Source organism: Labeo rohita, chromosome 13 (assembly GCF_022985175.1).
Source record: "Labeo rohita strain BAU-BD-2019 chromosome 13, IGBB_LRoh.1.0, whole genome shotgun sequence".
NCBI classification, from domain to species: Eukaryota; Metazoa; Chordata; class Actinopteri; order Cypriniformes; family Cyprinidae; genus Labeo; species Labeo rohita.
Genome location: NC_066881.1, coordinates 17,203,258 through 17,225,589, shown reverse-complemented (window position 1 = coordinate 17,225,589; position 22,332 = coordinate 17,203,258). Strand labels below are relative to the sequence as shown.

Here is a 22,332-nt window from a genome sequence, read left to right as displayed (position 1 = left end):
ATGATCGGTTCAGTCCATGATTCAGAGGCACTGTAAGAAAAAAAAAAAAGGAATTCCTTTTGAGACAGAGTACACACACACACTGCGTAAAAGAGCAGCTTGGTCATTCTGCTAAACATCTCAATTTCTGATCCTTCTAAAAAAGAATATTATAGTCCCCTCTAAAACTTAACAAATTAAGCAATTACTCTTTACTTAGATAACGTGTTAGGGTTCGTTGGGGATAATGTTCCAATAAGCCTGCTTGATCTATTACCAAAGAAGAATGTCAAAATTTTTCAGCAAAATAAGATTTTCTTATCAAAGTGATGAAAATTTTGTGTTGCAAAAACGAGCACACCACCCTGAAAGTTACTAAATAAAACTAAAAAAAAAAAAGTAGGTTTAAGGCAGGTAAGTATATTAAGCCAAAACTTTTAAAGTAATTTCCTGGCACTTAAAAGTGTTATATAGCCCACTGAATCATACCCAGACTTAATGCTGTCAACAATGAAACCACATGGGAGAGAACTGCCAGGTGACTTATTTCTCAGCTTAAAAGAGGACAATGCAAAAAGGAATACAAAATTATTGTTTTAAGTGTGAAAAGTACCACCGACATTCAAAAACAATGTTGTGACAAGGCTCCTGAAATAATCAGGTCTCCATTTAAACAAAATTGGCTTATTTACTTATCTTTCAGAAAATATTGGCATGTATTTTGTTGTTTTTATTAAGTATATGTTTAATACATTTCATTTTTGCCATCTTTCTCTGAATTATATTAGTGATCATTAAGAAAATGCATCTTTTATATTTATTCAAAGGGGGTTTACTCATTTATGCTGTGCACTGTATATTTATTTAAATTTAGTGGGAAAAAAATGAGTTGAGATTTGCAGCTGAGAACCTAAAAACCTGAATATGTCAGGTTAAATGTAACAGCATTGTTCTAGCAAGCTATTTTTTCTGACACTGCTTCCATGTAAATGCACTACCAGTCAAAAGTTTATGAACAGTAAGATTTGTAATGTGTTTTTTTATAAATAAGTCTCTTCTGCTCACCAAGCCTGCATTTATTTGATCCAGGAAAAACAGAAAAGTACAGCAAATATTTGAATATATTTTAAAATGTAATTTATTCCTGTGATTTCAAAGCTGAACATTTAGCATCATCACTCCACTCACATGACACTGAAGACTGGAGTAAAGATGCTAAAAAATGTAGCTTTAATCACAGGAATAAATTACATTTTAAAATGAATTCAAATAGAAAACATTTATTTTAAATAGTAAAAATATATCAAAATTGTACTGTTTTTGCTGTACTTTTGGATCAAATAAATCCAGGCTTGTTGAGCAGAAGACTCCTTTAAAAAAAAAAAAAAAAAACATTAAAAATCTTACGGTTCAAAAACTTTTGATTGGTAGTGTAAATAAGTGTCGTTTGCATATGTTTGAATATTTGTGTTGGACAGATGAATATAAGAACATTTATATACAACATGAAAAGCAGTGGACCCAGAATAGATCCTTGGGGAACACCTGTGGATATACTTAACTTCTAGACACAAAAGACCCTCAATATTTACAAAATGTTTTTTTTTTTTTTTTTTTTTTTTTTTTTTTTTTTAAACTCATGTTTAAACATTTATTTAGATAACTTGTTTGGTGCACCAACTGCGTCAAGTAAGTCTTGAAGAGAAAACATTTACAGTCCTCTAGAATATTTTGTAATATTAAATTTAAATTTAAATTTTGCAATCAAGCATGAAGTATGTGTTCACACTGTGTAGGATTGGGGAATAGATCACGTTACCGTGCAGTGTTTTGGCCTGGAAAGTGGTGATGTTCACACTCTTCTTTCTGTGCCCTGGCTATGTGTGCATGCTGCATGTCGGAGAGCACTTTGTCTAGAATCTTGCAGTGTCAAGTGAAGTGTGGAGGTCGCAGCTGAGACGCTCTGTTCTCCTCTGAGCAGCTAATTAGTCTGATGACAGCACCTACAGTCCTCTGCCGTGGGACGAGCTATCGACCTCGCACAAGGAGAGTTTGTGTTTTTTCTGGCTGTTCTCACTGAGCTTTCAGCAGTGTTGTACGTTGTATTGGAGATGCCAGACTTTGATTCTCTACTCTAGCTTTCTTTGGGCATCTTTTGACCTAAATTACAGGCCTGAGCTATTGAGATGACCTTTTTCTAATCGTTCTGTTCCAGCTGTCGCAAAAGGTGAATTTTTAAATTGTGTGAGGGGGCTGTAATAAATGTGACTGTCACCTTTTGGTGGATCAGTATACTTGGTGCATTGCAGTTCAGGATAATTAACCTGAGCTTTCGTTAACTTGTGCATCCTAGATCACAGAGGGTAACGTTGGTCCATTGACGTCTATGCATTTTGGTTTACCTGACTCTTACTTTTTATTAAAAACAAAAAAAGCACCCGATTGTAGTGTGCTGTGCAATAGTGAAGTGCCAGTGTTTTTTGCTGATGAAAGTTGAACTTTTGAATTCTCCCAAATGGCTTGAACAGAGACTCTTCATCTGCTTGAATTAATCTTTTATGCTGCCTTTGCATGTTCAACACGATTAGTTGGCAGGATTGAGCACCGGTCCCCTTTAATACCTTTCAGGGACATTTTGGGTTTTATAATGTTGACAAATGATCACCGGTTATTGCACTTCAGGGTATTTGATTCCATCTTAAGGATTCTGGCTTGGAACCTTTGGGATGTGTTGACTAGTTAAAAAGACAAGGGTATACATAAGGGTGGACGATATACCGGTAGGCATGATTAACTGGTAGAAATTTGTCAGCCGGTAAAGATTTTGGACTATTGTCTCTATCGAGGTTACACAGTCACATAATGTTGCTGTGCTACGTGTCACGAAAACGTGACTGAATTAGTTAAATAGAAGTTTACTTTAATTTGTTTGCGCTGGGATAACGATGAATCATTTTCGGTTGTTTGGGGTTTTCAGGTCCTAGAATGCTTTGCGTAGGTGAATATTAAATATAAAAGAGCGAAAATCTCTCACTGCTCTTGACTAAATCACTTTTGTAACTTTTTAATAAGAGGAATATATATTAAATTTACGCAGCGAAGAATATGCAGTGTTTTTATACATTTCATTACTTACAATGTATGTAGCATTATTTCTTATTTGTTCTACTGTAATTTGTTTGTCCTATAACAAAAACTCTCAACAAACTTACATTGTTGATTTCAAACTGTATTGTGGGCCTTACTGAATTTCCTCAGGTCTGCATAATGTACCCTAACTTGAAGTTCGCTCTGTAACAATTTTTTTTTTTTGTCCACTTTTGGATTTAAAAAAAATGCTGTTTTCTTTGTATTTCTTACTACGTATATAATGTTATAATGTGCTGAAGATTAATAATAATAATAATGTATAATAATGTAATTCCTAGTGAAAAATAAATATACTAAAATATATTTAAAATACATTTCATGCTAAGTATACTACAAATAGATTTACATATTATGTACTTAAAGAAGTTCAATTCCAGAACAAACATTTACAGATAATGTACTCACCCCCTTGTGATCCATGTTCATGTCTTTCTTTCTTCAGTCATAAAGAAATTTTTTTTTTTGAGGAAAACATTTCAGGATTTTTCTGCATATAGTGAACTTCATTGGTGCCCATCAGTTTGAACTTTCAAAATGAAGTTTAAATGCAGCTTCAAAGGGCTATAAACTGATCCAAGCCGAGGAAGAAGGGTCTTATTTAGCAAAATGTTTGGTTATTTTCTAAAAAATTGGCAATTTATATACTTTTTAACCTCAAATGCTCATCTTGTCTAGCTCTGCGTAAACTCTGTGTATTCCGGTTCAAGATAGTTAGGGTAGGTCAAAAATCTCCCATCTCATTTTCTCCTCCATCTTCAAAATCATCTTCAGTTATATTGCTGCAGAAGTACCGACCCAAGTACTGACCCAGCGATGGCCCACCCAAACTGTCATGAACCATAATCACACAGGTCTAGACAAGATGAACATTTGACATTAAAAAGAACTGTACATTTTTACAATTTTTATAAATTGTTAATTTTTTTTTTTTTTTACAAAATAACTGACCATTTTGCTAGATAAGACCCTTCTTCCTTGGCTGGGATCATTTAGAGCTTTTTGAAGCTGCATTTAAACTGCGTTTTGGAAGGTCAAACTCGGGGGCACCATAGAAGTCCTTTATATAGAGAGAAATTCTGAAATGTTTCCCTTAAAAAACAATTTCTTTACGACTGAAGAAAGAAAGCCATAAACATCTTGGATGACAAGGGGTTGAGTAAATTATCTTTACATTTTTTTTTCTGGAAGTGAACTTCTCCTTTAACAAAAATACTGCAGATGTGCTTTTAGCACACTAAGCTGGTATATTTAAAGTCTGCTAAATTGGAACAACTAATTTTGTATTTAATGCACTTTAATTGTGCGGAAGTAGTGCTGAAGTCCAACTAAAGAGATACTCAAATATATTTGATTTATACTTTAGATTCACTTTAAATATTTTGCATTTAATGACTGATATTATTTAGAGATCATACAATCCTCATCAATAATGTCATTAAAGCATATTTTAGGCTTAACATTAAGAAATGTACATTGTGCATAAATAGTATTTCAAATAAAATTTAATTACAATTTTTATATCAATAAGTCTCGAGCAATATGTTAATAGACTTGGGATGTCTTTTTAAAACATATTATTGTTTGTGTTCTATTAGTATTTGTGGTGTTATTGTAGTAGTAGTAGTAGTAGTAGTAGTAGTAGTAGTAGTAGTAGTAATAATAATAATAATAATAATAATAATAATAATAATAATAATAATAATAATAATAATAATAATAATAATAACAATAATAATAATAACAATAATAATAACAATAACAATAATAATAATAATAATAATAATAATAATAATAATAATATGAGCAATTGTCTATTTTGTTTCAGCTTTCTAAAAGCTTACATGATGATAATACTAGATGTTTATAGAGATGAACACAAAAGAAATGTGGTGTAATGTATAATTAAGTGGTTAAGACTTATAGACCATATTTAAGAGTTTAGCTTTTCCTGTCGTTTCTGCTCCTAATTTGAAATGTTGTCCCTTGTTCATTAACGATTCCCGTGGCAGTGGTCTTGGCCTTTGAATCAATGTTAGCACTCTGGATAGCTGGCATCAGTGGCATGTAATTCTCACTCAGGTTGGCCTAATTATAATGCAGAAGACGTTTGCCAGAGCCCTGCTAAATTAATTGCTTATAGTCTTTCGTAATGATAGATAACATAATCGAATTCTGCCACATGTTTCTGAGGCCTAAGTATCACCCCAGCCATCTCTGCCGTTTAACTCAATGACAACGGCGACTGCTGCCATGTTACTGTGGGATGTGACTAACATCAAAATGGAAAAATAACACTTTGTTGAGAGGAAAAGCTTTGCTTGCTGTTGGGAAATCATTTAAAGCAGACCGTTATGGAATGGCTCCATTTGGCAGATATCCTCATACATTATCATTTGGAAAATGTCTTCTTTGACAGATTCACCTGGGTTGTAATCAACTAAAGATGTCTAGCCAGCTCCTTTCACGTTCTTTTGGGCAGCTGTGATTTATTATGTAGTAATGGGCAGCAGTGCGTTCAGTTTTTGTTTTGGCCAAAAGAGACTGTTTTAAGAAACATAAGTATTTAATTCAAAAAACGCACAGTACACCTTTGTTCTTTATATTTGTGTGGACATTTGTCCTTGGTAAATGCCAAGCCTGATGTCTGAAGCGATGTAGACATCTTTGGGACATATACTTACTGACAAATTGATAGTTTGAGAGTTGTTCAGGTGGAAAGTAGCCTACTCATACAGTATGTTAAAGTAATCAATCCACGGTATTTGATTCATGTACACGCTGGGTAAAAATAAGCCTTTTGGTAATGGAAATGGCAGAAAAAGAACATGTATTTAGCCTTTTGTTGTTGTTGTTGCTGCAAAGAGCTAGACCTAAATGTCCCATTTACTCTGACATCCAGTGTTTAATCATCTGTTTGTCACTTTTTTTTTTTTTTTTTTTTTTTTTCAGGGAAGGTTAGGTGGCAGGACTTTGACCAGGACCTGTACGTGGGAGCAACAGTTGTGAGGCCAGGGCAGGATCCCTACGCCCGCAACAAGTTCAACCAGGTTGAGAGTGACAAACTCAGAATGGACCGCAGTGTCCCCGACACCAGACATGATCAGTAAGTCCCAGCCGAGTTTTTAGCTCCGCTCTTTCATATTTCAAAAATGGAGCTTTGCTTCTTGTTCGGTTCACTTCATTGATATGAGCTAATGCTCAACACAGTTCTGGGATTTGTTTCACAACCTAATTACATTGCATGCAATCAGTTTGAATTAGTTAAACAGAAGTTTGCTTAATTTGTTTGCGTTGCGACATCAATGCATCATTTTCATTTGTTTGGGGTTTCCAAGCCCAAGAATGCTTTGCAGTAGGTAAATATTGAAATTAAATAGTATTTAATGTGTTTTTGAATAACATGAGAGACTTTGTGGAGAATATAAATAAATATTGTTGTGTTTGTTGCTACACAGAACAATGTTAACATTCTTGTATTTCAAACCAGTACAATACACTTTCTAAACACCTTTCTGGTTCAAAAAGTTTTTTTTTTTTTTTTTTTTTTTTTTTTTTTTTGAAAGAAGTCTTTTATGTCCAAATGAAATTACTTTGAAGGGATAGTTCACCCAAAAATGAAAATTCTGTCATTAGTTACTCACCCTCATTTTGTTCCAAACCTGTAAAATCTTTGTTCATCTTCAGAACACAAATTAAGATATTTTTGATAACATCCGAGAGCTTTCTGACCCTGCATACATGTTCAAGGCCCAGAAAGGTAGCAAAGACATCATTAAAGTAGTCAGTGCTTCAACAATAATGTTATGAAGCTACGAGAATAAGTTTTGTGCGCACAAAAAACTAAAATAATGACTTTATTAGGGCCCTATGAAATCCATGGAAATGAAATTTTTCTGTTTAAATTTTTCTAGAGTCAGTTTTTTTGTTTTTAATCTTTCTGGACTCCTTTTAAATGGGTAAATTACATTTTTTAAATGACATAAAAAAGCATTTCTAATTAACAAAAATTATGAAACTTATACTATTTAACACCAATTTACAATTTAATGAAAGTTTAACAAAATTACATGTTTAGTGGCTTATGAAAGTTTTTTTTTTTTTTTTTTTTTTTTTTTTTTTTTCCCCTCACCTTATTTTTTATTGTTATTGTTTTAGCATGTCTAATTATCTGATTGCATAAAACAACTTTTATTTACTCTTACAATAGCCTTATGTAATGACTTATGTAATGTGTAATGACCTATTATGCTTTTTCAATTTTTAAATTTTAGTCAGTGTGTGGTGTGTATCTTTGGGCATAAAAAAGATCTACAAAGTTACAAATCTCAAAGACCACTCCAAAGGGTGATATTTCATTTTTTAAAAAATCCCTTTTCAAGAACTATAACGAACGGCTCCTTTAGACTACAACATTTGTTTTCCGCATGCAATGATGTCAAAACACGGCCCATTAGAATATCATCAAATTAAATCTCGCCTATGGAAATTCGAATTGTTGGGGGGTGGGTAGGGACGAGGTGGGGAATTAGCCTAACTTTAGCGATGCAACGCAGAGAGCCGCTTCAACGAGCTGCAGCGACTAGAGTGGCCGCTTCAGTGTGTGGTAAGAGATTTATTCATCATACAATGTAGATAGCTTCACTTACAACGCGAGTGTTTTTTTAAAATGCATAAACTTGCACTAGAATAGGTAGGCTAATCAGTGATGATGTTCTTTGATAATGTTAGGCTGCTTTTAGCCTTATGCAGGAGCTGGTTTCGGGCGATGAAACTAAGTATCTAAATAATTCAATAAATTAGCACGATCTCGCAGGCTGACAATAGGACCCAACACTACTGTAGCATATTATTTACTCACCCTCCATGCATTCTAGGTGTATATGACTTCCTCCTTTCAGACGAATGCAATCAGAGTTATATTAAAATTGATCCTGGCACTCCCAAGCTTTAGAATGGCATAGACGGGTGTTTCTCCTCATCAGTCCAAAACAAGTCCAATAATATGCATCCATCCATAATAAGACCTAAAGTGCCAAACACAGCTCCGGGGGGGTCGAGCCATTTATGCCAGGCTGGAAGAAATGTATTGTAATAATGTAAATTGTGTTAAAAGTAATGCATTTTTTGAGCCACAAAGCATGTTCTAGTACACCCCCAAAACAAAATCAAGGCTTTGTAAAAGAGCATAATGGGACCCCTTTAATTTATCCAAACTTTGATAAATTCCGTGACATTCTGTAAATTCCGTTTTTATGACTGGATTCTGCGATTCCGTCTGTGTTTTCCACATCTTGGAATCATAGAGCCCTACTTTATTAGTAGAACATTCTCCACCAAATGTTAATTTTTTTTGTTTTCTTTGCACACAAAAAGTATCCCCATAGCTTCAAAAAATTAAGGTTGAACCATTGATGTCACATGGACTATTTTAACAATGTCCTTACTACCTTTCTGAGTCTTGAACATGTTAGTTGCATTGCTGTCTATGCAGGGTCAAAAAGCTGTCGGATTTCAACAAAAATATCTTCATTTGTGTTCTGAAGATGAACAAAGGTCTTACAGGTTTGGAACGACATGAGGGTAATTAATGACAAAATGTTCATTTTTTTTTGGGTGAATCTCTTTAAGTGGGCTTGCTTGTTCTTTAGATATAAGCTAGTAGTTATCTGCAAGAGATTCTGTTGAATTAGTGTCTCATTTAATAGGATTTACTCAATTCTGTTACATTTAAGTAGAGTTGCAGTTTAGTTTAAGAAGCCCATTTCCAATGTGTGGTGACACTTTTCATAGTTGAATTAAGTTTAGCAAAAGTATTATTTGAAGAAGTTACATATCTGAACATTAGACTCAGGCACAAAATCTAATTAAGTTTCCTTTGGTTCTGTGAAGTATTCCTCTAATAATGGACACAGAGCATTTGCCCCACTATGTAAGGTTTTTCCATTGCCTAATTCATTATGTAGTGTGCCTTACTTTAACACATAGCGAATGTGAAGAACAGTGTCAGTGCTTCTTTGTGATAAAGTCAGTCAGAATTAATGTGCTTAATTAATTTCTGATTCTCTTAAAGAGAGGCCTGTCATTTGATGGAGAGATGCTTACACAGCACAATGATAGAGAAATGCATGAAAAGCACTTCCCCGGCAAATCGGCGAGTCTTTCAAAACTTCATCTTCATCCGTTTGTCGGTCACGGTGTCCTTGAGGTGGCAAAGTAGCAGATTGTCTTCAGGGCTTAAATGGCTGTCAGAGATGTCAAAGCAGGATTGACAATACTGAATCATCAGGGTGTACATGAGTAGAGTGCTGAATGTATAAGTGGAAAATAAATGAGTAGTTTAAATGGAAAACGAGCTTGTCGTCTTAGATGCAGTGAATGGTCTTGGGTGTTATGAATCTCATCAGCTGTAACAGTCACGCTTGTGTTTAAGCTGAAAGGTCTCGCAGGGGAAAATCATTTACTCCTGAGTGGGCATCTGAAGGAATGTCATACTTGCTGACGACACAAAATCTGGGCGCTCATTTTTTCCTCTGATAAATTGGCCAGTCACTCTCACGCTCTCTGTATCAAAAAATGTGTTGCACATGTTCAGCAAAACCAAATTTGGTTTGGACAAGTTTACTTAGCATCTTTGCATTTCAGGATTCATTTGTAAGAATTGTTTAAAAGCTATAAAATCTCCAGTAAGATGTCTACATTAAGTTTTCCATCACCAGTTTAATGTACCGTACTTTTTTGTGGATACAAGAACTCTAGGGGAAGTTCTGAGTTCAGCAAAACAGGTTTGCTAACTTGGGCTACTTTTTGATGTTAGAAAAATGCTTGACCACCCACAGTGCCTCTTCAGAGTTCACCAACTTACCCTGTTTATTTATAACGAGTTCCATATTCATTTTAGTCCAGCCTTTTTTGTTAAATGTCAAGAAGGCATTGCACAAGTTTTAAAGGTACACTGCCATTCGAAAGTTTGGTTGTACAGTTGTTGAAATATAAAACTTTTTTTTGTTCATCAAGGATGCAGTTATTTGAGCAAAAATACAGTACAGGAGTAATATTGTAAAATTTTATTGCAATGTAATGTAGCTGTTTTCTATTTAATATTATACTCAAATGTAATTTATTACTGTGGTGAATTTTCAGCATTATTACTCCATTCTTCAGTGTCAAATGAAACTTCAGAAATCATTCTGATAATGCTGATTTGCTGGTTAGTGTTAAAAATGGTTTCATAAAAAAATATGAAGCTGCACAACGACTACTACTTTTAATTTATTTATTTTAGCACTATTTCTTTCAAGCCAAAGTAATCTTCCGACCCCAAACTTTTGAACAGTGTTATAATTAGTAAGAGACTTGCTGAGAGAAAAATAGTCATGTAAAACTGAATTATTAGGGTTTTTTTGTTCAAAAGCTCATTTGAAGTGGACTTCAGTAATTAGTAATTATTAAACAAAAATCCATTGAAAAGCAGCAGTAATTAATTATTTTTTAATTACTTTTTTTTTTTATATGTATATATATATAATATACAAACCTCCCTTTCTAGTGCAGTTCAAACGTGGCTTAACTCTCAAATTTCACAAAGCTTCAGGATCCTTAGAAATATTATCTGGTCCCCTGGAAGTAACATCATTAAAGCTGCACTTAGCTGAGACTGTATCGATTGCATGAGAAAATGAGGTTTCCATCAAACACTCATGTTACTGCTGTTTTATAATGACCAGATGTAACTGCCTTTGTTGTGATTCAGACAGCCTAGATATCTTCACACAAAACATCTCAAGCGTTTTTACAGAAAACATTTTTAACGTATCTCAGAGGGCTGATGTAGATGTAAAAGCTATAGAGGGGAGGGGCTTGGTTGTGCTTAACGAATATAAATTGGTCCCACAGCCAGTTGTTGTCTCAGAATTAGCTGTTGTGAACGTTATGATGAATTAGTGCTCTCTTTTTAACTACCTGATGGTAGACAGAATCGAATTGCTCTGGATATTTCAAGAATGGTTGCTGCAGTGTCACAATATGTCCTTAACAATGTTTTTAATCACATTTGTGACCCTGGACCATAAAACCTTAAGTAGCATGGGTATATTTGTAGCAGTAGCCAAAAATACATTGTATAGGTTAAAATGATCTTTTTTTTTTTGTTTGTTTTGTTTGTTCTTTTGTCAAAAATCATTAGGATATTAAGTAAAGATCATGTTCCATGAAGGTATTTTGAAAATGTCCTACCATAAATATGTCAAAACCTAATTTTTGATTAGTAATATGTATCGCTAAGAGCTTCATTTGGACAACTTTAAAGGAGATTTTCTCCATGTTTAGATTTTTTTTTGCACCCTCAGTTTCTAGATTTTCGAATAGTTGTATCTCAGCCAAATATTGTCCTATCATAACAAACCATACATCAATGGAAAGCTCATTTATTCAGCTTTCAAAATCCGCTAAATGTTCAAAGTCAAAACAGCGCTGTTGCACATTCTATAATCAGTGAATAGCGTGTATTTGTGCCAAGTGATTGCTTATTAATTATTGTTGATGAATTATGACATTGTTTACATCATGGTGTTTATTTTGTGGTGTTACAGCTGTTTGAAAAAGTGCACATTTTGTCGGCCTTTTTTTTTTTTTATTGAATAAGCAGCTGAAAGTATTGGCTTAAAGATATTTAAAAATACGAGCCCTTATGTATTTCGGGACATTTTGCATTATGTATAGAATTTTTATCTGGGTATTACTGGTATTTTTGTAACATAATAAACTGGCAGAAGACCAAAAACATTTTTAATACATTCTGCACAATAATCTTTTTATTGCCTTTTTAAAAACACATTATGTTTTCCAGTTGAGTATGTGCCTTACTTAAGTAAAACAGTCTAATATGCTTGATTTTTATTTTGAGATTATTTAGTTTGCTCTGTGTGAATATATGGTATTAATTTTATTTGTTAAAAAAAAAAAAGGCTGAGTTTTAAAAACTCTGCAGATAGCAAAGGATTTAGCTCTGAAAAGAAAAAAGAAAATGGTATGAATTTTTACTTTGCTTGGGGGTTTGCCATTTTGGGACCCTGGACCACAAAACCAGTCATAAGGGCCAGTTTTTTTTTTAACTGAGATTTTTCAGTCTTCCATTGATGTATGGTTTGTTACGGTAAACAATATTTGGCTAAGATGCAACTATTTGAAAATCTGTAATCTGAGGGTGCGAAAAAAATCTAAATATTGAGAAAATCGCCTTTAAAGTTGTCCAAATGAAGTTTTTAGCAATGCATATTACTAGTCAAAAAGTTTTGATTATATTTATGGCAGGAAATTTACAAAATATCTTTATGAAACATAATCTTTACTTAATATCCTAATGATTTTTGGCATAAAATAAAAATTGATAATTTTGACCCATACAATGTATTTTGCTTTAAATATACCCATGCGACTGGTTTTGTGGTCCAGGGTCACATTTGTAGAGTTTTTGTTAAGTATAGTTTAATCATGTGTTTTAGTTACATAACAATTGTGGACATGACATTCATCGGTCTATTAAACACTTTATGGAGAAACATTAAAAGCAAAGTGGATAAGAACTCGCTCCTCAAACATTCACCGCCTCTGTCTGTGGTCTTGCCACAGCCTGCATATGGACTGACACATGCGTTTGAAGAGCGCAGCATGTGGGGTGAAGGTGCAGACGGTTTAGGTTAGCCAGCGAGTGCCATCTTCCACCATTGTTTCCACTGAAGGCCTGCAGTGCAGGGCTGGACTCCCAGGACTCGATTATTTACTGCTGACATGCAGGAAGACTTGTCAAGAGGAGGGCAGCCCTGTTGTCGGTTCTCCGCTCAACATAAACAGGCTGCTTGGGAGATGCTGCCCTCTTAGGAAATTACCCTCCCATTGCACAGAAATGAGCTTGGCCCTTGATTAAAAAAAAACAAAAAAACATTTAAAAATAGTCCTGTGGAGTATATTGACCAAAAAAAGTGCCATCACTAACTGATTTGTGGTGACAGGAAGGAATGTTCATTGTTAGCGTGACAGTGCTGTTTACATGGTACTTCGGCAGGTCATTTGAACACTTGAAGTTCCTGATTTCAGTGTTTCCATTTCCCACCTTGACATGTGAACGTGCAGTTTAAGAATTGGGTGTTTGTTACTATTTAAAAATCCAGCCCATAATTCCAGGAATTCAAGTGCCCTTTACCACCGCTTTGTGATTTAAATAAATGCAGTGACTCTTCACCGTTCACACAGGATACGTTCTTGCATCCGCCTTTGCTGTTTTTAGATCGTTTTTCCTAAATTGAACCTGTGCTAGACTGACATCTTTAATAGCTATGGCATGTCGCACTGTTTTTTTTTTTTCTCCCACAGTGTCTCGCATTTAAAATGCAAAGGGATTCACCAATGTTACAATTCTGTCTGATACCATTAAGCAGATAGCTATTTTCATATTATGAGTGTGAAATGGCTATAAATGGTAGATTATTAAAGGAGAAGTCCACTTCCAAAACAAAGATTCACATATAATGTACTCCCCATTGTCATCCAAGATATTCATGTCTTTCTTTCTTCAGTCGTAAAGAAATTGTTTTTTGAGGAAAACATTTCAGGATTTTTTGCCATATAATGGACTGCTATGGTGCCCCAATTTTGAACTTTCAAAATGCAGTTTAAATGCAGCTTCAAACGATCCCTAATGCGGTTGTAAACGATCAGTTATTTTCATAAAAATAATACAATTTATATACTTTTTAATGTCATATGCTCGTCTTGTTTTATTCTGCCTGGACTGTTTTTTTCCGGTTTCATGACAGTTAGGGTGTGTCGAAAAACTCCCATCTCATGTTCTCCCTCAACTTCAAAATTGTCTTATATCACTGTTTTGCCTTTTTTGTTAAGGGTGTTTGATCTTCTTTGCATGTTCACTTTGCAAAGACTGTGTCTGTACTTCTGCAGTGATGTAGGGTGATTTTGAAATGATTTTTGAAGTTGAGGGAGAGAATACGTTTGGAGTTTTTCGACATACCCTAACTGCCTTGAGCCAGAATACACAGAGCTCAATCATTTCGCTAGATAAGACATTTCTTCCTCGACTGGACTCATTTACAACCGCATTTGGGATCGTTTGAAGCTGCATTTAAAGTGCATTTTGGAAGTTCAAAATCGGGGCACCATAGCAGTCCATTATGGAGAAAAATCCTGAAATGTTTTCCTCAAAGTGGACCTCCCCTTTAAAATTACCAGTTCAAAATTCAGAATAAATTAAAAATAAAACACTAAAAAATAGATCAGTCATTTAAATATCACAACTGAATTTAGGCATCACATTATAGCAACTTTAATACAATATACATATATGTACAGTATAAAAAGTGCATTGGATAGAAGTGTCTTAGCAATTTGTGGACACATCCACTATACAATGATAAAAATCCTTTCACTCCTATTTTAAATTCCAAAAAAACCTAAGCAGTCTCAATTATCAAGCCGTTTTGATTTTCTGTGGAATATGATGTCATACTACTCAAGCCCCGCCCACAACCGCAGACGGACTGTCCCGTATTGGCATATTTCCGCCCTCAGCCAGTAGTACGCTTTCTCGTAAACATTGCAGGTTTTTTATAGTTGGTAATGTAACTTTTATAGTATGTAAAAGTTAACATAAGAGTCTTCCTTTTTTTTTCTTGACATCAGAGCCACTAAGGATGCAGTAGCTCATTATCATTTAAAGAGACATGCACCAAAACTAGCCTCTGTGGACGGAGCTGTTTTTGACAAGGTAAAAGGGTGCTATTTTACATGACTGTTGAGAAATTTTAACCAAAGCATTTTGCAGACATTTCATAAAGACCCTAAAGAATCATTCCAGCTTGTGGAATGACATTATGGAGAAGGCAATCTGAGGCTATGTTTACGCTAGTGTGTTTTAATTTTAAAATGCATGACTTTTGCTACGGTTATGGTTATACCAGCCATTTACACCCTCGAAAATGGAAACTTTCGAAAACGCTGCAGACCCTGTCTTAGTTTGAAAGCTCTGGGGGGATGGGTTTGTGTAAACAGACCAAAATGGAGACTTTTGAAAACAATGACGTGGCTGCCCACATTTTCTCTGCATATCCTTCACGACTGTGTAAACAATAACATCATGCTCTTTATAAATGGTCATGTAACATGCAATTTCGGTTGTGTAGTGTGGATGGAGATCAATTCTGAAATGCAGTGAAAATGCCAGTGTAGACGAAGATGAATGTAAAAACGGAAACTAAGCAAGCATACAGTATATTGTACAGTAAAAATCTGGTACCGTTAAATGGCTGATTATATACTATTTTGTCTAAATAAAGCAATAATAAAACACAAAAAAAGATTTTTTTGTGCCTTTAATGGGCAGGACTGTAGAGAGATGGCAGGAAAGTACTGGTTGGAGAGAGGGGAGCGGGATCAGCAGAGGACCTCCAGATGGGATTCGAACTCGGGTTGCCTTGAGCACGATTGTGTTATATGTCAGCGCACTAACCACAAGGCTATTGGTGCCGACAGAATCATGATTTTTTAATAGAAATATTACCAAATGTTACAATAGACACTTCGACAATATGCCAATGATAACAGTAACAAGAAAAGAACGATCCAACGCATGTTCACATAGAATGCACTTTTGACAAAGATGTGACGCGGGCAGTGGAATAGGAAAAACATGCAAGATTATGGGAGAGAACTTCTTTTAACTTGAGTGCCACGTTTTTATAATGCCGTTTCATGCATGAGATGCTGCACGAGGCACAAGTCCAAGAGTCAAAGACGTCAAAGTTTACATAGAAGAAAACCGTGGAAAAGCAGCGCAATCGAATAAGAGACCTGGTAAGAACTATTACTGTATGTCTGATATTTCATATTTGCATCATAATGGTGACAGGCTGAAAGCTGCTGTTCGTTGTTTTTACAGAACATTTATAGTTAATAATCTACTGGTGTTATTGTAGCACCCGCGTACTCAAACGCGTCACTTTCACTACTGGACCAGATCTAGGTTCTCAAGGAGTGGGGGAACAAACATAAAATCAGACTGGAGACCAGATCTTTAATATAAAAGCCGGCACTTTACTAAAAGGCAATCAATATTATACAGACAAGTTGTTTAAGAAAAGTCTTGTAAATGTTATAAAAGAGAAATCTTTTTCTATTAGTTTTCTTTTGTTTTTTTAATAATTATAAATAGTTATAAATAATAAACTAATAAATAATAATAAGTTAATTATTTTTATACAGTGGATCCACTTGTATTTGATGTCCTATTAAAGCTGATAATTTGTCTGATTTAACTTTTCTTTTTTTTTTTTTTTTTTTACAGGCGAGAGAAAAAAAAAACTCAAAATAAACAAAATAAACAATCACATATTATGTCATAACACACACACACACACAATACAATAAAAATATCTATAACACTTAAATTCAATTCAGTTGTGTGATGTAGTTGAGTTCAGTTCAAATGCTGTGTAATGTATTTTAGTTCAACACGGTTCAGTTGTGTGATGTAGTTCAGTTCAATTCAAAAATGAAGGAAAAAAAAAAAAAAAATAGTTGTGGAAGAAAAAAAATGTTCCCGGAAAAAATGGAAGAAATAGGTGAAAGGTTGTTGTCCTGCTCAATCCGTGATCCAGTGAGTTTACCGACAATCCAGCGCGTGTAATCGGTCTCTTTCGTCGTCGAATGAGGATCAAAGCTCTGGTCTGGGTTGGCTCGCCATCTAAACTCTCGGTATCGTGAGTCCTCTCATTGTTCGTCACACAGGAGTTTTTCGTGCTTAAATAAAAAACCTGACCAAAACCGCTGTTTTCTAATTTAATTATGTTTCCTTCAGGTTCGCGATCAGGTAAGTATTGTCTTTCTTCTTTCCTGGCTTCTTAAAATCAACTTGTTAATTAATTATTTCCCTCATTAATATCTTTGATCTTTCCGCTTTCTCTCTCTGCCGTTGCTCTCCGGTTTTTACGTGCGCGAGTTGTTCTCTTAAAGGGGAAGCAGCACTATATTCCTAACTGGCATGTTTTCATTCAAATTCCCTATAGGCTCTAATTATGTACTATAACTATGGTCATTGAAACCATATTTTAATGTGGGTTACATTATACCTTCAGTCATTTTGATTTTGAATTACCTTGACTTTTAAGATTTTCCTCATTTCTTAACATGTAACATGTATAAGACAAGTTTGTAGAAGATGTAGTTGTAGTTCATACATCATTTCTGTAAAGAGAAGTGATTTGTTTAACATTTAAATCATGTTGACGACTTCACGTGTGTTGCACTTGGAATAGAAATAATAAGAAAACGTTACTTGAATCATGTTGCAGTTACATTTTCAAGCTTAAAAGTGTAAAAAAAAAAAAAAAAAAAAAAAAAATCGAATTGGTCTAACCTTCTGAAAAAATCAAGATTTAAATTTTTTGCCATATTGCCCAGCCCTAATGTCAAATAAAACTCATTTGAAATTTTAAAACAAACCCCAGATCAAATAAATTAAGACCCCAGAAATAAAAGAAATCTTTTCATATAAACAAACTCAGGCTTTGTCTGTGCTTTCCATTTAAAATCAGAGGCAAACCACTGTATTTTAATCATGATCCAAACAAAGATGCTGCATGCAGCATGAGTAGTTTCTGATTTAAATTAACTTGTATAATGTCAAAATATGATGCAAAAACAGAACGGTCTGACTTTAATTTTGTGTAACTATACTACATAACATTTGTGCGAAACAAGCAGAGTCTCATCTCCCATTCCTTTTAAAACCCAGTTGCGCTTGCACCATGGCGAATTCACTATTTGCATGGAGAAATTTGCAAGAGCAAAGGCCAAATGCTTCTCCAGACAGGAAACGGATCTGCTCATGCAGGTTGGCATTTTTCTCTTTGTGCACAATAATAATCTTTTACATTGTAATCCTTTCATTTTTAATTTTTGGCATGTTTGTGTTCTGCTATGTGTAATAAGCAGAGTGTACGTACGTTGTGCATCTGCCTATAGGCACATATTACTAACACGCCCTTTAAAGGAGAAGTCCACTTCCAGAACAACAATTTACAGATAATGTACTCACCCCCTTGTCATCCACGATGTTCGTGTCTTTCTTTTTTTCAGTCGTAAAGAAATTGTTTTGTGAGGAAAATATTTCAGTATTTTTTCCGTATAGTGGACTACTATGGTGCCCAGAGTTTGAACTTCCAAAATGCAGTTTAAATACGATCACAAATGCGGTTGTACAGAAAAAAAAAATACTGCTCAGTTGACTTAAGACCAGGTTGTAGTTGGTCAACTGCGCAATCGTTTTTAAAGTTGCCTCAAAATAGCAACGCGCCAACAATGCGCCTGAACGTTCCTCGTTTTGCCGACAAAGTGCATTTGCTATTTAAACATGGCACTGGATGTGAAAATGATAACTGCATCGGCCTGAATCTACCGAAAAACACTTGCGTCGTGCCTGGCGTCGTGCCTGGCGTCGCACTGCGTCAGCTGTGTGACAGGGCCTGTTGATTTGCAACTGGCTCGAGATGCATCGTTACATCAACAGATGTATTATGCCTTCCTAAAGAATGCATTTCAAGACGTGTCATGCCATCTAGCTGGTTTAGTTCACGTGAACGCATCCTTTGTGAATGGCTCAACAGTATGGATGAAATTGAATATTCTGCTTTCTGGGAACAGAGCTTTAATTTATGGTGCTTCACTAAGCCCAGCAGCCAATATTTGCATCAATAAGCCGGTAACGGATCTCTGAATGATGAGAACAGTTTTTTTTGTTATTGTTGAGTTTCTGAAGATACATCAAGCAGCAAGGACATCTGTTCATCTCCTTCTTTCCTCACTCTCTTGAGCATGACCTTTTTAAGCCTGCCTGATTTTCAAAATCCCTCTGAACCGTCTAAGCTCTGGCCCTTTCGTGCAGAAAAACTACTTTGTGTGCTTTGGCCGGTGTCTGCCTGGCTTTTGGGAATATCTCACAGTGCTGCCAACCGCTGCGACTGGCAGAGCAGTCGTGAAGTCATCGACCGAAGTCTCCATGAGCCACATAAGCAAACATTGACCCACTGTTGTATGACTGCCACTCAGACTGTGTAATTAAGATGCGTTCTCGCTCGCACTGCCCAGTCCCATTTCCTCTCTTTGTGTCAGTGTTTCATATCGATCTGATCCCACCAGGTCCAAAGTTTTATTTGTCACATTTGTACAATTGCAGTGAAATGTTTTGTCTGCCCACCTCCCATGAGTGTGCTGTGGAATATAAAAGAAAAAGAAACAGAATACAATGCTAGAAAGGGGAAAACGCTGTATATATTTGCAAATAAAAGGCAAAATTGAGATTTACAAATTTACTTTTTAGATGTTCATTACAGGTTGTGTGATCCAAAGAGTGTCTTAAGCCTTAATGAACGCGAGAACATAAAACCACATTATCAATGACATAAACTTATTTCATTTGGCAATGGTTCTTTTTTACATTTTTCAAAACCAAACTATAGCCAGATTGACAGTTTCAAATCCCAGGTCTCAAAGCGGTCTCAGACATCTGGCCCCCGCTGTATGTGTGAAGTGTGATGCAGTGCGATTGTGTTGAGTACGTAATGGTTGACATGTTTATTCTTGGGCATCGTAATCTTACATCAGCTGGATGTCTGTTTTAGTCATTTGGCAGGGGATGTTACTGGCACGGTTCTCAGAAGTTGTTGACTATGGGTCGGTTGGACAGAGTTCAAATTGCATTGTAAATGGAAGCGTGTTGGAGACCGTCATGTGTGACCTGACCTGAACCGAGAAATAACAAGATGTTTGGATCATATTTTGTTATGATTTACCAAACACTTCTTCTCATCTCCTTCCGTCAAAGGTGGGCTATAATGTAAACGCTTGCCAAAGAGGAAATTTCTTCAAGTTCAAGAGTTCAGGTATTTGATTGATGTGCACTACTGTTAAATTTGGGTTGTTGTTTTTTCTCATGCTTTTCTTTGCATCTCTTATTCTTACCAAGGCCGCATTTATTTGATTTAACATGCAGGAATATTTTAAAATATTAAAATGTACCATTTCGGTAGTGACTATTTTATGGGATAACATCCAAAACAACAAAGATGTCACTACCGAAACTCCACCAAACTGTTTTGGTAGAGACAGTTTTCTGGGATAACACACAAATGATGTCACAATCAAAACTTTACCAAATGTTTTGGTAGTGACAATTTGTGATATTTTTGAACCTAGCTCAAAGATGATAATCAACACATGGTTAACTAGCAGAGTTTTGAACAGTTGTACACATAAAAACTACTTTTTAGGGAATAACTCCCAAAAAAGTGCTTAATTATAGAAAATGGTGTTCAGTAGTGACGTTCTTTAAAGTTACATTATTTTTTTAATATATTTTTTATATTTATATTATTTCCTGATCATAAATGTAGGGGTGTAGTTAAAATCAGTTTCAGCCAATGGACTAAAACATACTTTGTTTTGGTAGTGACATGAAAAATGTTTTTTTCTTTTTCTTTTCTTTTTTTTTTTTTTTTTTTTTTTTTTAACATAGTTTCACAATCTGCTTTCAGCGAACATGCAGAGCTATCACAGATTAAGTGTGTTTAAGGCCGAAGCTATTGATTAGCGGTTAGGTGTTTCTAGATGTTAACGAATAATAAAACTATTATTATTAGGTCCCAGAAAGCCTTATTGAAGGCTTGTTGTATGACTAAATGGACCACCGAGATGAATTTAGTGAAATGCCCAGATGAAAACTGTGAAGAAAAGGCTTTAAATTTAAGCTTTCTGTCATATTAGATCATTTAATGGTTTTTGCAGTTTTACAGGCATTGCACAGAGAATCAAAATGGGATGTGCAAGAGCATATTCATCACGATACATATTCAGAAAGGAATGCTTTAATATCCAAGAATTTGGTTTGCACTGCACTGCACTTATGCAGCAGTGTGTCTTTAAAAATGCATGTGTCCGTTCATTCTGATAAGCAGCGGAAGTTTTCTCTGGGTTTGATGCGGTAAATGTGTTTGGCTTGACCAGTGGTCCTCTGTGCAGCTTCATGTAAACGTCTTGTCACTATATGTCAGTCAGTTTCCCTCCTGGAGAGCTGCTGATGCTGCAGATGACATTATCCTTGTTGTAAGTCTTCTTATCGCTGGCCTTTCACTATCCCTGCAGCGCGTGAGCTGCATTCCCAATGCAGTAGTCACGTTCAGTGCAGAAGACACACATAACCACACGTTTAAAATGGCTGCGAGACCTTTTTAAAGGTCAGAGCGTTATAGTTTGTTTGCTTGAATGCCAACCTTTTGTATTTTCTCCCAAAAGTAAGGAGAATTTGCCTTCTATGTTTTTGCACCATTACCTTCTAGTAAATTTACTCAGAACTGAAAGAATGAAGCGCACTAGTCTTAAACCCCTCGGTTAAACGCTTACCTAAAGTGGTAATGAGGAACACATGCTCTTTGTTTATTCCTGAGAGACTCTGCTTCTGTTGTGCTACCCTGGATGGCAGCAGGCCACGTGTCTTATTGGAAATGGTTTTGGCGGGCGTAGTTGTTGTCTCGCTGTGTCTGGTGTTCGGACTGCACCACTGCTCTAAAAAAAAAGAAAATAGACCTGCTTGCCAGTCAATTAATGAAAGATGTCTTTCTGCATATATGTTTATGTATAAGTCTATGTATATATGTGTGTATGTGTGTATGTATGTGTGTACAATTAATTACAACATATAATGTATATATATACACACTCACACTCACACACACACACATTCACACTCACACACACGCATGCATACACACGCACATAATAAATATATATACACACACACATACCTACACACATATACACACATGTGTGTGTGTGTGTGTGTGTGTGTGTATATATATGTATATGTATATGTATATGTATATGTATATGTATGTATGTATATGTATGTATATGTGTGTGTGTGTGTGTGTATATATGTATATATATTTAGAATGTGCGTATGTATGCGTGTGTGTATGTATAATTTATTTATTGTATAATTATATTTATTATATATATATATATATATATATATATATATATATATATATATATATATATATATATATATATATATATATATATATATATATATATATATATGTAATTATTTATGTGATTATGTATTATTTGCAAAGAAAAATT

At 35.0% G+C, this 22,332-nt stretch overlaps 1 protein-coding gene across 2 annotated transcripts in view; it reads left to right on the top strand.

Moving 5' to 3' along the window:
• galnt2 (UDP-N-acetyl-alpha-D-galactosamine:polypeptide N-acetylgalactosaminyltransferase 2) overlaps positions 1-22,332 on the top strand; it is a 103,376-nt gene that overhangs the window by 54,709 nt on the left and 26,335 nt on the right. For both annotated transcript variants that reach the window (XM_051125674.1, XM_051125673.1), the window contains exon 3: positions 6,079-6,232. In XM_051125674.1, the coding sequence (XP_050981631.1) occupies positions 6,079-6,232 (154 nt within the window). The remainder of the gene's footprint in view (positions 1-6,078; positions 6,233-22,332) is intronic.